Source organism: Microchirus variegatus, assembly GCF_963457635.1.
Source record: "Microchirus variegatus genome assembly, chromosome: 5".
Lineage (NCBI taxonomy): Eukaryota > Metazoa > Chordata > Actinopteri > Pleuronectiformes > Soleidae > Microchirus > Microchirus variegatus.
Window position 1 is genome coordinate 11,722,319 of NC_139806.1, and position 17,004 is coordinate 11,739,322.

The following is a 17,004-nucleotide window of genomic DNA, read 5'->3' on the forward strand; positions in this document are numbered from 1 at the left end:
ACAGTGAAACGCTTTTATTTAAAGAAACATTACAAAACAATTCTCCAAAAAAAGATTCCGAGAACATACGTGCCACTCAAGCAAAAAAAACACAGCAGTACTCTGAAGAGGGAAGGGAAGGACAAAAAAAAAGTCTTCGTGTAGTGTCAACAGTTTCAAGTCCAAAAAAATCTCTTTGTGTCCCAGTGTAGGACATCCACAAAACAAACGGCACACAACGAGATGATAAACGGGAACTAAATTTAAACCAACTGCTCTTTTGACACTTGCACGTTTGAGTTCGTCGGGCTCCTTTGACCCAAGCTCGCGATCCGTTCAATTCAAAACATGAGCATCTGCACTGCGGCCATCTGTCAGAAAGGTGCTGCTGTGTGTGGAAAGGACCTTCCAGTACACGTCGAAGTCTTTTTTTTTTTTTTTTTGCCCGCTAACCCACGGTAACAAAGCGGCTGCCTTTACCGCTCTGTGCCATGGTGGTGCGGCGGTCTTTGAGGATGCGGAATCGCTCGTTCAAAGTCATCGATGTTTGCTGTGAAGAGATCCACAGGGGATGGGGTTAACACACTTTGGTGAGTGCTTTTTTTGTTTGTTTGTACCATGCAAAAATATGAACAATGTTGACCTAAATCACCTAAATTTTACACCCTGGACCATTTAGTGACTTCTGAGTAGGACACTTACAGGTTTTCCTACACTGTTGATGTCAAACTGCAGAGGAACTCCTTTGGGGATTTTCTTCTCCACTGTTTCCACCTTGACAGGAGCAGGGCAGACAGCAGGAGGGTGGAGTGTCCAGGCAGAGGGCGGCCTATGAGGAAGTCACAGAAACGGTAACATATTCTTCTTAACTTCTTCTTAACCTGAATGTGCCTTTATGTGTTGAGCACGTTTAAATCTACAAGGCTAAATGACACTCACTCAGGCTGAGTCCTGGCAGCAGGGTTGTCAATCGAAACAGTCAAGAGCCCACTGTTGGCTGTCGATGTGCGCCATCTGGTGGACAAACAATAGACACTTTAAAATCACCAGAACAAGGACACCCAATCTTAAAATGGCAAACAATGGTGCCCCACCTCCCAAATGATTCATTTCCTTAGCATGATTTCCTCTCTCTCTCTGCACATACAGGCCAACACAGGCATTTAAACAACGACAGTAAAAATAGACTAGAATTACTCACTGTCGAGTTCTGACTGGAGGTGAGAGAGTGTTTGGCTTTTGCACCTGTGCTTGTACCTGCGAAAGACACAAAGAAAAAACAACTGTGAATTGAATCCATAGAAAAGTCTGAAGTTGAAGTGATTTCTGTTGTTGTTGTTGTTGATATTCAACCTCTGTTTTTCGTCTTTGTTAACAGAAACAGCACAACATTATGTGTATGATCTGAAAACAGACTCAGTCGGGCAACACTGACTGAGTGAGCGTTTGTGTGTATACACCAGCAGCACAGGGATGGGCAGGTACAAGAAGGATTTATGCCGTCAAACTGGGATTTTCTTCAGCTGGGTTTTTTTTTTTGAGCAGTTTAATTCACTTCTGGAACATTTCATGGACTGGCGCAATGTTGCCGTTGCCTTCATTTGTCTTAACATAAAAAAAACACCTATTTGTAATGCAGGAATGTCACCGGGCAACTATACTGAGAAACACGACACGAGTCGTGTGAACTCATCCGACAGTGGTTTGAACGGAACGGGCAGTTGTTTCTATTTAAAAAGTTGTAAAAAGTTGTAAAAAGTCACATTATCGTTTCAAGTATTCGGATAAACACAACTTAATGTACAAACACACATAAACATCATGTACCTTGAGTCCCCTGCGGAAAAGAAATGTGGCCTGGCGTGTGTCCCGCCGGTACTGCTGGATGGGAGGCAGTGGTCTGCATGTGTAAAAAGTAAAATAAAATAAATTTAAAAAATACAGTTAGTTGCTGCAGGCTTATTAAACGCACACACTTTAGGTGACTAACCAGTTAAAATGTGATGAGAATTACCACAAATCACCTTCAAAACATTAACATCACTACATTTCATCGCGTAGTTTCAAATTTCAGGCCTACCCAACTCCTCTATCTCTGTCTAAAATCCAACTATTTTCTTGATTCCACCTTAAAAATGACCTGTGGTAAATAGAAGCTTTCATATTAGAGCAAGTGCACCATGAGATAAACATAGTGTAAACAGTTATGAAGGCCTCTCACCCCCGTCGCAGCTGAAATGGCCTCCTGACCGGTGTTTGATTCTGGACTCTCTGTGGATCAGGCTGCCTGTACTGCCGCCTCTGAAACTCCGGCTTCCTGTACGGGGCTTCTGCGCTTTGAATGAAAGGCCTTGTTTTTTGTCTTGTTTTCTGAAAAAAGGGGAAGTGTGGTGTAAAACGCTTCAGTATATTGTAGATCAGAGAGGATGTCATTCTGCATGTTTTTCTAAATGCAAAACATTAGCAAGTAATTCAAACCCGCAAAGCCTCAAAGACTGTCTGAAGCATGAGACGGTGGAGGCAGCAAACCCAGTACGTTTGCTTTTCCTGGATATATCGTATAGAGGTTGCTGATGTCTGATGCCAGGCAACAGGATGTGAACTCTGGGTGTTACGAGTCCGGCAGAACCAGATCATTAAATCAGGAGTGCAGTGCATTTTGCTTTTAGACACCACAAGCAAGAGGGACACTGGGTTACCATGGAAACAAATGATGATGCACAACTTGCTGGAAAGTATTCATGTATTCTGTCTTTTTGTCAGCTTCATGTGCAGAATACAGTTTTAGCCTAATATTAGCATCACGTAGTCAGAGTTAGTTTTTTAAGTAACTGTGCTTTGTTTTTTTATCCAAGATTGTATATTATACACTCTAATACATCATCTAATACAGACACCTCAATACAGCGTTGACGATCTTATGATGGCATGTCTCCCATTACCTGGTTTATTGCTGCTCTGTTGAGTGTGCCGACACGTTTGAGCAGGGCAGCTGGCCTCCTGGCTGCCAGCCCTGTGATAACCCCCTGACCCCGTCGCAGACCCAGCAGGGGCGGGATCCTTCGGTTTCTTAGTTTAGGTGCTCCTCCCCAGTGTGTGCCACCTCCTGGTGAAGATAATAACACCTAGATCAGACATCAACAAAGTTGGTAGCCCAAGAAAATGACTCAGCATTTATAATAAAAAAAAGATTTTTTTTTAGTAGTGGCTCAGATTTTGTTGTAGTCAAATAACTCAACAGTTATTTGTGGTTATTATCAGTTCCTCCACTGTGTTTAAGTCTATTTTGATGCTTGATTTTTGTCCCTACAAGGATATAATAGATTTAGGTCCCACACACACACACCTCTCTGGGCTGGTCCAGCAGCCCGAGCTGAAACTCCTTTTCTCTGCAGCAGCTGTTTTTTCTTCTTAACTGGTCTGCGGCTCACGGTGGTCTGCCTCCTCCTCAGCTGCTGTTCTTTTCTGTTCAGCCGAATGATGTCATCTGTCAAATGAACCACACGAGCAGCGTGAACAATCAACAAATAAATACAAAATAAATCAGATCCATTGAGCTAGCCACCTAGCTGCTGCTGACACACTCCCACCAGTGAGTAGCGCTAGCTAACGTTTGACAGTGCTCTATTTTAGTAACAACGAACCTTACCCAACGACATGTCGACCTTATCTTGAACCGCCGCTCGTCCCGACGCAGAGCTGCTTTGGCTCATGTTTTTGTTTGAACAACACTAAACAACCACGAGTGGAAAGGGAAATGTAGTTATTATAGCCACTCACTCACACACAAACACAGCCCTGTCTTCGTCCTTTTTTTGAGACCAGACGCAACACACGGAACCCCTCCTCCTCAGAACGTAAACATCACCGCGCGTGCGCAGTAAGTACGCCTATTTGCATTGTGGGAAATGGGGTTCAATCGAGTGAGTAACAATACAAGGCAGTAACGTGCTTCTGTAACTTGTGTAAGGCAGCGTCTTTAGTAGCTCCGAGTTAGTTTTGTATGTTGAGTGTAGTTTGATTAGCTGCGCTGTCGCAGATAAACGTAACTCTTCATCCATTGTATGTTCTGCATCTGGAGGAGGTGAGTTTCATTCAAGGCGACGGTTTTAGCGTTTCTGTAATATTTTTTGTGCTCTTTGTTTTTTTTTTGTCGCCATTCATTCTGTGTAACCAACGTAGGTTTCATTGCTTACTACATATAGTCGTCTAGCTTGTTTGTTCGTGCAATTCCCGTGTTTATTTCGCAAACGGAGACATGCTTCACCAAAGCAGATGATAGCAGTGAGCTCGGGTTAAATAAATCAGGATTAGTGCTACGACACAGCTGTGTTTTAATACGTAGTATGTATTTTTTCGTATTTGAGGTACGCCTTTCCCCCATTGTATTTTTAAACATTGTATAAGGTTATAAAGAAACTGTAAGTGAACATATATTAAAAATGTTTTGACTGAACAGGTGAAGGTACTAGGATTATTTTAGCCCAGTCAGGTCTGAAGCAAGCTAGGTCCTTAAATAAACCTAGCCTCGGCTTGAATGTCCAGTGTATAAGAATTAGCACACAACTACTTGAAATAGTTTGGTTTTGTGTGTTAAAAGCTATTTATTGTGTACTTGAGGTAAGGGCCTTGCGTTACAGGGGCCGCCATCTTGTGTGGACACATTTTCTGCAGAAATCCAGTAGGAAAAACCTCCAAGCTCGTGCGTTTTGATTAGCAGCAGCCTTTTATGCTAACAAAGATGAACGTTATTCATCTTTGTTATCTTTCTGTTATTCAAACGTTACTGTAGTTACCTAATGCTTGGGTTCATGTGTTGCACTCTCCAGTCTCACCATTAGGTGGCACTAGTTGTCACACACTATACCTTTATCAACGTCATTTTTATTAACGATACACACTTTTAATACAGACATCTGCTGCTATCATTGTCAAATTATTTCCCACAATGCTGACTAAGCCTGTCGTCTCCACCTGTATATTTATTTATGTGTTTTTATGGTATATTTTTGACAAATGAGTACATTTTTTACCAGTGTACTATTTATTTTGTGATTGTGGTTTTCATGGAAGACACAAGGTAGACAATTGTACTTTTTCATTCCCAATAAAAATTATAAAATTCTTCTTTTACAGCTTGTAGATGAAAACCAAGTTAGCCGATTGGCTGCTTTACCTTGGTAGGAGAAAATCCACCACTTGTGTCACAACAACAGCAATAACACACATTATTAATGCATGACCACACGTGATGTATCTTGCACCCTCCCCACAGGATATTTTTTTCCACAGATGTCACCCCCAGGACTCTGTATGAAATAAATAAAAATATATAATGAAGTAAATTAATTTCTACCATCTTCACTGCAGCTCATTGTCTTCTGTTGCACGAAGGCGACTCTTAAAGCTCATCGTCAACAGCGATCGGACGCGAAGCCAAAGTCGCGTCCCACTGACCGAGGCGTACACCTGTGAAACCACCATGTCGGGCAAAAAGCGCAAGGCAACAACCTCTGCTGCTAAAGTGGCAAGTGGCAAGAAGCAGAAGCTGGTTCCTACAAAGGAGGAGAAGCCGAGAGCTGGAGGCTGGCTGCAGGAGCTTGTTATCAAGCAGAAGTCAGAGAAGAAGGAGATGAAGTTCAACAAAAAGCGCTGTCGTTTCATTTCTGACACTGAGAAGATAAAGCAAGGCTCAGAGGGCGTCCTGTACTGGATGTTAAGGGACCAAAGAGTACAAGGTAAACAAGCACCTAACACAACCTTCACTTAGTCATAGAGATCCTTATGGCTTGTATTTCTAATGGCAACCCATTTAATATGTGGATGTTTTTCCTCTGTGTTTCAGATAACTGGGCGCTGATCTACGCGCAGCGCCTTGCTGAGAAAGAAAACCTTCCTCTGCACATCTGTTACTGCTTAGATGTCCCAAAGTCAGAGCTGTCCACTCTGAGACATTACAACTTCACGCTGAAAGGACTAGAAGAAATAGCAATGGTCAGTCAGTTTCATGGTATTCCTTGAAAGGAAAGGCACACATTACACAATTGTTTGATCAAATAACCAAGTAGCACTTTGTTGAAGTGTGTGTGATACTCTATTCTCACTGGTCAAAAAAGACTGTTGAAACCTGGGATTAAAGGTGTTTTCCACCAGTGGCAATGTGATTAATCCACATTCACCCCAGGGTTAAATAACTATGCAGTGGTTTTAAATTGTTTTTGGATCTGATACGCTGGACTTAGTGGGAATGTAAGACCTGGGCAAACAAATTAATTTCTTTGTTATTTCACCTGCTTTATTTATTTCCAGTGCAGTGTGGTTTTGTGCATTCGTAGACGTTTCAGAATGTCCAAATATCCGGACATTAACCAGACGTTCTGACCTAGATTGAGGAGAAACATCTCAAATGTCCAATCAGGAGCTCCAACAAAAAATAGCCAGCCCCCTCTCGTGCTTGGCTTAGGTTGTTTTTTATAATGACATAATAATAGTAATTGAGTGCAGTGCATCTTCTGTTGTTAAATAAGTGATAACATGGCACAGGTGTGTAATGTGATACGAGATTTCACTGCACAGAGTTCACACATCCAACTCTCCAAGGCGTATAACTTTGTTTCTCTAACTTTGTTGCACAGGAATGTAAAACCTTAGACATCCAGTTCCACTTACTCCATGGCTCAGCAGAGGAAGTTCTGCCTGGCTTTGTTTCTGATCGCAGTCTCGGGGCAGTGGTGACCGACTTCTCTCCGCTCAGAGAGCCATTGCAGTGGTTGGAGGACATGAAGAAGACGCTTCCAGAGGACATTCCCCTCATACAGGTGACAACTTTAATTAACTGCAGTTTGCAAACGGGATGATCTGCATTGTTTTTACATTTAAGTTGGATTTGTTATTTTTATGTAGAGTATATTGTCACTGTTTCCTTAATAATCGGAACAACTGACTATTTTCCTTCTCACAGGTCGACTCCCACAATATCGTTCCCTGCTGGGTGGCGTCGCCAAAACTTGAATACTCTGCCAGGACCATCAGAGGAAAAATCACCAATCTCCTGCCAGAGTTCCTTACAGAGTTTCCTCTGGTGGAGAAGCATCCGCACACGGCAACGAGAACAGCCAAAGTGAGTGCTTCAGTGCGAGTGAAAGGAACATTCAGATTGCTGTGTTTAAGAGATAATTTGCATATGTTAAGTGGGAAAGGCTTGACAAGTGTTTGTTTTTATGTTGCATTCGAGGACTTGTGGCTCTGTTTAGCTCAGGCGAACATAATTTGTCTTTTTCCTTGAAAATTATTCATTGCTTTTGAAGTGTTTACCACAATCAATACAATAGGAAAGTAAGTTGTCACAGAGCCCAGTGATGGAGAGTCAGACTGGTGGAAATAAAACAAAGCTTAAGCTGTCTCTTCTCTCCTCTGCACATCGATAGTCTGCTCTTTTTTGACAAAAAGTTTTGAATATTCTTTCAGCACAATACTTTAAATGTATTTTTTTTTTTTTTTTACTGCTCTCCGAGGATGGTTTACCATTCACTTCTTGAGCCATCTCATGTTGTGGCCCAAAACTACCTGATTTTGTAGTTTAATCAACCCCTGCTGACTTTCTCTTTTATATCCTCTTTCTTCACCTCACAGCCAGTAGACTGGGACAAAGTTCTGGCCTCGTTGCAGCTCGACAGAACAGTCGGAGAGCCGGAGTGGGCCAAACCTGGCACCAAGGCCGGAATGGCCATGCTGGAGTCCTTCATTGACGTTCGCCTTAAACTGTTTGACAACCAGCGCAACGACCCGAATGCCAACGCCCTCAGTCAGCTCTCCCCCTGGATCCGCTTTGGTCAGTGATGCCATATAATGGCACGGGAATGTCGTGGGGAAAATAGGGTTTTGGTTTTCTGCCACTTATAATAGGCCTTTCTTGATCACAGAAGATAGATAATTTATATAATAATGGTTCATTTCCATTAAGCTGCCTTGGTTTCAAGGTGCATGCACAGACTTTATTATGAAAGTTGACTACTGTCCTTGTCCTGGTGCATAAGCTCTAGCGGGGAATCAATTCTCTGTATTAAGTGTGTCAGACTCAGCTATGCTGGGTAGCGATGGATTAGTTGATTTCCAGTTGCTGTATTAGGTCATTGTCCAAAACAGCTTAAGCTGGTAGCTAGCCATTCTGTGTCTGTCTGCCATCTATCTTGGAGGTATGTAATTCTTTCAGGTGACGGAGCATAAACCCAGTCCCCTTGTAGGTCTAAAAAAATATTGGTCTGGATTTCAACCTCCGATTCTGCTATTCATTATGGGTCAAAGCTGGGGCGGTGTGAACTGTTTGAGTTCAGTTCCAAACAACATCTGCAGCCAATAGTAATTTGACTCCCAACCACATTATCTGAATGTATTAGACCAACGTTAATAAATATCATTTAGTAAAACTCACATTGACACAATATTAGATTTTCTGTGCTAACTTGCATGAATTGAACAGAGCCATTGTTAATGTGATGTGTCATTATGTCCCGACCCCATTCAAATAATTACTCAGGATATCAACGGGGCCTCTGCCCAACAGCAATTTTGAGTGGTCACAGTCAAAATAACGTTTTCATTTTCTAAAGGCAATGGCATGTTTTTATTTTCAAGGCTCTGTTTCCTAGAGTATGTGCCGACTGTGAACTGGGGAGGAGATTTCTGTCGACCTCTTGTTCAGACATTCTCTTATTTTCATCAAGCCCCCTTTTTTCCCCCCTCCCCTCGCCTCCATCAGGCCACCTGTCGGCACAGCGAGTGGCCCTGCAAGTTAACCACAGCGGAAAAAGCACCAGCCAGGTCACCTCCTCATTCATCGAGGAGCTGGTGGTGCGCCGCGAGCTGACTGACAACTTCTGCTTCTACAACAAGAAATACGACTCTGTGGAGGGTGAGTGGAAATGACACAGAGAGATGAGGCTCCAGCTGAGATTATCTATTTTTCAATCGTTTCTAAATGTTGTATGACATGTGTGTCAAACTCAGGTGCATATGAGTGGGCTCAGAAGACGTTGAAAGACCACAGCAAAGATAAACGGCCGTATCTGTACACGCGTGAGCAGCTGGAGAAATCGAAGACACATGACAAACTGTGGAACGCAGCTCAGGTACAACATTACATCAGATCAGGCCTGGCACTGTGGGAGTGTTTATGTTACAGTAAATACATTAGTTTTGTGCTAATTTCTTACTGTGCAGTACCAGATGGTCAGTGAAGGGAAGATGCATGGTTTCCTGAGGATGTACTGGGCCAAAAAGATTTTGGAGTGGACGTCTTCACCAGAGGAGGCGCTCTCCATTGCCCTGTACCTTAACGACCGCTATGAGCTGGACGGCCAGGACCCTAATGGCTTTGTTGGTGAGCACATACAGGAGATTCCATTTATATTCTGTGAGTAAGTCTTGTTTTATTTATCTCACGTTATGCACTTGTGGTTTTTTCCTCCCCAAAAGGCTGCATGTGGTCCATCTGTGGCATCCACGACCAAGGCTGGGCGGAAAGGGATGTCTTTGGAAAGATCCGCTACATGAACTATAAAGGCTGCACTCGGAAGTTTGACGTACCCCGGTTTGAGCAAAAGTACTGTCCCAAAAACCTGTGACACTAAACTCATTCTAGGATTTAATAAGTGAAGGGGCGTTTTTGTTCTTTGTTTCTTTATCAGGACACCACACATTCAGTATATTGTTATATTTAGTCAGTATTATTGAGCGATGTTTTCTCTGGTATCCGTGGAACCCTCTCAGCAGAAAAAGCTATTATTTTGTTTTTATGCCACTTTTATATTACAGTTTTTTTATTACCTTTTTTTTACGGTGTTGTTTTACAAGGAAGATGCTTTGTTTGGGATGGCTGTTTCATCAGCAGCTTCGATTGCTGCTGTTGCTTTTTTTTACGACTGAAAACACAAGTCAAGTCATAAAGTTTACTGTTAATTTACAGTTCTCTCTCTCTCTGTGATTTGTTTGTAAAACCTGAAATTGAATATTATCTTGCTTTTCAAAGATTTGACCCACAACCACATATTGATTACAGTGAGAGGTTCAAAGTAGCTTCCTATAGACTGTGATAGTTGTTATATGTGGACTAAACAATTCATTTTTAAAAGAAATCTGTACCATGCATACTGGATGCTTGTATTTGCAGGGACTTGGTTGCAAAAAACACTGCTCAGCTTTTATTAACAACACTTCAGGTTTATGCACACAAAGAACAACATGAATTTCCTCTTTGCACTGCATTGTTTTATTGTGTTAGGAGACCGAGAATAATACATGTGCTAATTAGCAGAAATTCGCCAGAACACATGATTAAAGACATAATAATTCCAGCCAATCGTATATTTTACTGGAGCTTACTGTTCCTATTATACATGTTATTAGTTTTTGCAGGCTCTTGTAGATGGAGCAGCTCAAATATACTTAGTTGTGCCCACAGGGAAATTTGTCTTGCTCAAAAGATGCTTCAGTGTCAGCAGAACATGACATGGCTTATAGACGGCCTACAAAGACATTAATCATAGAATACGAGTAACATAGTAAAATTAGAATATTAAAGGTCCCATATTATGCAAAATCAACTTTTTAATCATTTTAATCCTTATATTTTGGACTCTGGAGGTCCTATCAGTCGCCAAAGTCTGAAAAATATGACTCACTCATGTTTTTCTGGTCCTCAGTCTAAATACAGGAGATAAAACACGCGATGTTGACATCTGCGCCCACTGGGACGTCACAATGCACTAAATTCCTGGAATTGTTGTCTCGCGGAGCTCCACTTTGTCTGTAAAGCACACAAGAGAGCTGCCGAGGGCAACGGTATTCGAAAAACAGAAGTCTGCTAAAAGTTCTATCGGCTTGGTTTCACTGAGCAGCACAGAGTTCTACACAAACTTCCAGCCTCAGAGGATTTATCTGTCCAGTAGATACATGTTATATATGACGGCAATGTGCCTGCTGGAGCATGCAATGATGATCACTTTTCCAAATTACTTTTTTTTAAGGTGGACTTAAAGAGATGCTACTAAACCAAGCGTTCTGATCATGGCTGTTTTGGCAGGGTGATTGAACTGCTGTGGTGCTTCATCCTTATTGTATTTTGACCAAAGCATGTCACAGACATGGTCATTAGGACATCAAGGAACTAAGTTGGAGAAATATGGTATAATATGTCCCCTTTAAAACAAATGATATTGCACCAGCTAAAATAGAAAAAATAGACCAGGTGCAAAAGCGACTGTGATTTACTCATTGGCTGCCAACGACGTCTATAGACGTCAATTCAAATACAGCCGTTCACTGCCAATGATGAAAGAAGAGAGTCTACTCTTTCTTTTACATAGACACACTGTTTTGTGGGTCTTGGAAAATCAGTTAAAATGCTGTAAAACGCTTGGCAGTTCTGCTCTGAAAATGGCGGGCAGCCAATGAGTTAACAGGCACATTTTTTTTCAGAAATTACAATTCGTTTCACATTTGCTCGCTCTGCAGTGTCTGCCCCGAAAGTAACAGATTATATTCAGGCAAACGTGTGTGTGATGTGTCACTCAAAGACGCTTTCAGAAGCCAAAACCAGGTTTTCTGACCATTGGCAACAAGAGTTTTAACTGTCAATTTATGAATTATCTTGGAGGCGTTAAGATGATTCATTTTCAAAGAGAGGTCACAGTGAGCTTGTGATTTGACCTCTAAAATCTAATCAATCGATGAGTCTTTATTTATTGGGGATTATGCGGTGAGACGAAGTGGCGCAATTGGGAAGTTTGCAACTCTTAAAAGTGCAACTTTATGTTTTTGTTCTAATTGGAAAGGATTTCCTTAGATTTTCTAGAGCTATCACGTTCACAAGAATGGGACAAACCTAATGCTGTACAGTTCTGACGAGCCCAGTCTCCATATGGTAGAAACATACTACATCTACTTTGTTTTAATAGTGATGTATGTTGTGCTGCTGACGTGAACATGAATCACACGTGGATTTTCCAGCTGCTGTGGATGTCCATATTTAGATGTGTGCGTTTTTTGCAACCGTCGACAGCGGTGATGTGTTGAAGTGCTAAAAACAACCTGTCCAATCTGTCGTCTGGAGATTTTCACTTCAACACACGAACCCTGACGACGTTGCCGTGCAGCCCGCCTTCTTCGCGTTTCTGGTGTGAAGCTGGATTGTAAATTCTGACATTGTGGAAATGTATATCAGTCTGGACCGCAAGCAGCCATCAGATTAAGGCCTGGACACACTCATGCATGTTTACTCTTTTCCTCCAGGGGGCAAGAACAACAGCAAAGTTAATTCTGGCCACAACATTTCACACTTCACAGGAAACTCAAGTGCTGTATTCCTGGGAAGTCCTCATAGGGAACGACAACATTTCCACGTTAACCACGTCCACTTCATCACACAATAGTAGAAAAAGCACAGCCGAGAACAAGCTGCAGGAAAAATGACGTCGTTCTCTGAACACGTGCGTGGAGTACGCTCAGGCCTTAACGTCTGGGCCACTGGAGTGCAATAACTCTGCGTATGTGTCGGTGTTGCACTGTGTGAACTCTTCCTGGTCTTCGCTCTGTTGACTCAACAGATGCAGACGAGAGCGACGGCCTTGTAGCGAGAATGCCGTCGCAGCAGAACCTCTGTTTTTCCCTGAGATTGACTTTGCCCTCTGTGGAGAGCTAATCTCAGCCATGAAGACTGGTATAACGAGGAGACGATGAAAACAGTGAAGCAGGGCAAGGGTTTAATGAATGTGCTGTTGTGCCTTTTTAAAAAAAATAAATCTTCCAATATTTACAGTCCCTAAATAATTGCTTTTGTCAACACTGACACCAGCAGTTTTCTACATGGGAGCTCATACTGTCAGGTCTCCTGCTGACTAATGCGGCGGCACGACCTTGACTCTCCAACAGTGATTGGTGTGAGCAATTTTCAGGAGGGAAAAACGGTGCCGTTTGAACTGTAAGTATGCTAAATGTTTGTCTATGATCGATGTTGCCACATAACTCACACATTTGCCCTCAAATCTGCGGTCAGTCATTAATATTTGTGCCACAGTTGTTTCCCATGCATTCATTTTATCCTTTACAGGAGTTCATCATGTTCAGGGTCAGAGGAGGAGAGGCCGGTGTGGCACGTTTGTTGACGTATGGCACGTATGTTTTCGTCGGAGTTTGTTTGTCTATCAGTTGGCAACATAACTCCAAAAGTCACTGACGGATTTGGATGAAATTTTCAGGAAATGTCTGCAAAGGGACCAGGAACAAGTGATTAAATTTTGGGTGTGATCCATAGACACTATCACTGGTTACAACACTCGCTGTCTGACCCAGGCACGCCAGCAGGGTGTATTTTGTAGGCACTGAGCTGCCTTAGCAGAAGTCTGCACTCTCCTAGTGCTTTTCTAGTTAAAGGGATACTTCACTGATTTGCATGTGGCTTTGTATTCCTAGAATAGCAGTAGTATTTATTTTATTTTATTTTTTAAACGTGCTTCCCTCCCTCAGTGTTTTGCTAAGTTGTAAATATATCTGTTTTCCCTTTTCCAAATTTGTTCTTCTGTGAGTCAAATGACGCGTTTCGCATCATTCTCATCAGGGACGGAAGCACATTTTTTAAAACCAGAAAAGCACTCGGAGAGCGCAGACCTCTGCCAAGGCAGCTCAGTGCCTATAAACACACCCTGCCCGACGAGCAACGTCTACGGATCACGCCCAAAATTGAATCAATTGTTCCTGGTTCCATTGCTAACATTTCCTGAACATTTCATCCAAATCCGTGGGTAACTTTATGTTGCTAACGGTTATGCTGCTAACAGACAGACAAACTCCGGCGAAAACATATACCTCCTCGGCGGAGGTAAATAAATAAAATATACTACTGCTATTCCAGCACTACAATGCAAATCTGTGAAGTATCCCTTTAACGAAGCTGCGGTGCTCGAGACGACGCGACGCGCTGATTCACTGAGACGCGGAATGAATATGCACTCCTTTTCTTGGAAAGCTATAGAGTGTACGTTCAGTTAGGAGAAAGCTGAATTGCTTTCACTCATACTTTTAAGTGTGTTTTTGCTCAGTAAAATGAGTCGAGAGCAGCTCTTCAACTTGTTATTGGCTGTCACGTAAACAGGAAATAAATCCAGCAATAAACACAACACTTGTTTAGAGAACAGCTCCCGATTTAACAAGACAGAGTCAAGATTTGAAGAGTTGTTGTACATGTCTGATAAACAGTGGTATATATTATATTATATAATATCAATGAATAATGCTTATTAATATACTAGTCTTTAATAAAACCGATCTTCTGTATTTACTATAAAGTATGTAGTTGGAGACCATTTAATTTTACCGAAGAACTTGACTTAGGGTTGTTGTGACAACATGGATGTATTACGCTACAGTAAAGAATTATTAAGGAAAATAAGTATTTTGCATCACACTGACAATAACACAACTGTGAATAATTAACAGTATATTGGTCGTCTTTCTTTTCTTTCATGTACATTTCTCTCTGACAGACGCTGCAGCGCCGATCATCAGATCTGAGTGAGTCTGAGTCAGCCCAAAACTTCAGATTCTCCTGAAACGGAGGACAGAAGACGTTTCGTAAGCACCATTTTTTGCATTTTATTAAGACTCGACAGAGGCGTCTCAATGAAAAATTCTGAGAAAGTGTTTCATCCATCACTGCTTTACTAGTTCAATAAGTAGCATTTGTTATCTGCTGCTTTAAGAGAGGTGCCCCCTGAATGATTTTGCCCCAATAGCCATTCACCAATTTGAATATAGTGACTCAGTTTGTTTTGAACTGAAGGTAGTGACATTTGCAGTGCGCCTTTCAGTGAATGTCATTTTGATCGATTTGTACTTAATTTCCCCGCTCCCCACATTCTGTTTGCATAATTTCGTCGAGTTAAATGAAGCCGCCTGCCTTAAATTGTTACATTGTTATATCCTTATATTGACGATAATAACCACTCACTTGAAATACTACTGATGCTGTGACGAGAGTCTGTTTGCAGAGGCAGTGAAGTAACGGTGTCATGTGTTTAGACTGTGTGAACAATGGATGCAGTGAAGCCAATGTGGAAGTGCCTGAAACTTGCATTCTCTTGTATGGCCACCAGGGCACATTTGAGTCTAAGTTACCCGACATTTCGCTTGATTTGTTACTTCAGAAAACATTTTACGGAGACCATTGTGCTTAAGTTTAATGGAGTTTATTTCCCATCAATATCCAACTGTGGTAGAAAATGGATGTCTCTCAGCTTGAGAGCAGGATTATTATCAATGTCACTTTGAGATTTTGTCACGCTTTGCCTCAAATCGACTCCGGTCATGCTGAAATTGATTCAAATTGCGTCGTTGCTCGCATAGAATTTGAGCTGTTCCACTTCAAAACACAAAACACGTGTACTGTATGTCCATTCAGGCTGCTGTGCAAACATAATGACACGTGATGATGGCCTCTGTAAAGCCTTTGTCTAAATAGCATATAAATGGCTTATTTTAAGGCCACAACACTGAAAATGAATTGTATTTTAAAGCACTTTCACAAGCATACGTTTAGGTAGTACATTCAACCCTCCTAAATGTGACACAGTACAACATGATGTTCATTTAAAGGGGACATATTATACCCTATTTCTCCAAGTTAACCTAATTCCCTTTTGTCCTAATGAACATGTCTGTGACCACAGCAGTTCAATCACCCTGCCAAAACAGGCCTGTTCAGAACACTCGGTTTAGTAGTATCTCTTTAGGTCCACCTTAAAGGTCCACTTTAAAAGTCCACCTTAAAAAAAAAGTAAAACGAAACTTAAGGGACAGGAAATGACATCAGCCACATAGGCTACTGGGAGCTAACAGCAGTTAGCATTTGGAAAAGAGATCATTTGCAGGCCCTAGCAGGCACATTGCTGTCATATATAACATGTATCCACTGGACAGATAAATCCTCTGAGGCTGGAAGTTTGTGTAGAACTCTGTGCTGCACTGTGGAGCCAAGAATAGAACATTTAGCGGACTTCCGGTTTTCGGATACCGTTGCCCTCACCAGCACTCTCGTTTGCTTTACGGACAAAGCGGAGCTCCGCGAGACAACAATTCCAGGAATATAGATCATTGTGACGTCCCAGTGAGCGCGGAAGTCAACATCGCGTGTTTTATCTCCTGTACTTAGACTGAGGAGGACCACAAAAACATGAGTGAGTCATCTTTTTTCACACTTTGCCGACTGACAGGACCTCCAGAGTCCCAAACATAAGGATGCAAATGATTAAAAAGTTGATTTTGCATAATATGTCCCCTTTAAATGACATTATGGTGCCATTTAATGGGCTCTATTAGCTCTTCCAAATATGGCTCCTTCTGATTCAGACTTTTTTTTAAAAAGGCTGATGTTTTGGGTGAGTTACCACGTTGTGTGCAAAGAGATTGACTGTCATCAATACAAAAGACTGTCTCCCCCCCACGCTGCTTGTTATCGCAAGAAAAGTCAGCGGGAAAAAAAGTTTTCCGCTGACTCATAAATGGCTTATATTGTTCGTGGCAATACGGTAACCACAGTGTTTACAGAGAAGATATTTCTGTCCTGTTGCTGCTCTCACCGTAGGAGACTGAGCATAAAACTTATGCATCAGATTGTTTCTGAGTTCTTCAAACTGGTCGTAAGAACAACAAGGTAGTAAATCACAGCTATATTTAGGGTTCCTAAGAATATTAACAGAGAGAATCATACATACAATAGTGTAATACTGCACCAGATCTTATGCATCAATACATCAGAGACTACATGTGCTCATGGGCTGTATTTTGGTAAATGTTAAACCAGTCAATTGATGCATTTAACACCAGTGACTTTTATTAAATCCAATAAATGAATACAATTCTTTTCATGTCTAAAAACAGAACGTAGAATGCTAATATAAATACACACACAACACAGTTATCAAAGGGAATGTGTGAGAGCATGACGACACTTCACTGTCTAAAATCCTTATGCAG

At 41.7% G+C, this 17,004-nt stretch overlaps 2 protein-coding genes across 2 annotated transcripts; one reads left to right on the plus strand and one right to left on the minus strand.

Moving 5' to 3' along the window:
* Nucleotides 1–7: 7 nt before the first annotated feature.
* LOC310927488 (UAP56-interacting factor-like) lies at nt 8–3,791 on the minus strand. The gene is made up of 9 exons (XM_083889789.1): nt 3,629–3,791; nt 3,326–3,466; nt 2,922–3,085; nt 2,201–2,349; nt 1,807–1,879; nt 1,181–1,236; nt 919–993; nt 682–808; nt 8–529 (listed from the first exon to the last, which is right to left on the minus strand). Exons 1-9 carry the CDS (start codon nt 3,690–3,692, stop codon nt 428–430), a joined length of 951 nt encoding a protein of 316 aa, XP_083745915.1. The 5' UTR covers nt 3,693–3,791; the 3' UTR covers nt 8–427.
* A 1,670-nt stretch (nt 3,792–5,461) lies between these two features.
* cpdp (CPD photolyase) lies at nt 5,462–9,602 on the plus strand (the record flags this gene model as incomplete). Its single annotated transcript, XM_083888979.1, has 9 exons — nt 5,462–5,717; nt 5,825–5,973; nt 6,615–6,797; nt 6,941–7,099; nt 7,612–7,810; nt 8,738–8,890; nt 8,986–9,107; nt 9,199–9,358; nt 9,454–9,602. 9 exons carry the CDS (start codon nt 5,462–5,464, stop codon nt 9,600–9,602), a joined length of 1,530 nt encoding a protein of 509 aa, XP_083745105.1.
* Nucleotides 9,603–17,004: the final 7,402 nt, after the last annotated feature.

What these genes read in the sequence shown, in the direction of transcription:
- LOC310927488 (XM_083889789.1), bottom strand. Translation starts at nt 3,692, where the DNA reads ATGAGCCAAAGCAGCTCTGCGTCGGGACGAGCGGCGGTTCAAGATAAG. An exon ending in TAAGGTCGACATGTCGTTGG is followed by an intron (nt 3,467 to 3,628) that starts GTAAGGTTCGTT and finishes TTCATTTGACAG; the next exon opens with ATGACATCATTCGGCTGAAC. An exon ending in ACAGAGCAGCAATAAACCAG is followed by an intron (nt 2,350 to 2,921) that starts GTAATGGGAGAC and finishes CCCTTTTTTCAG; the next exon opens with AAAACAAGACAAAAAACAAG.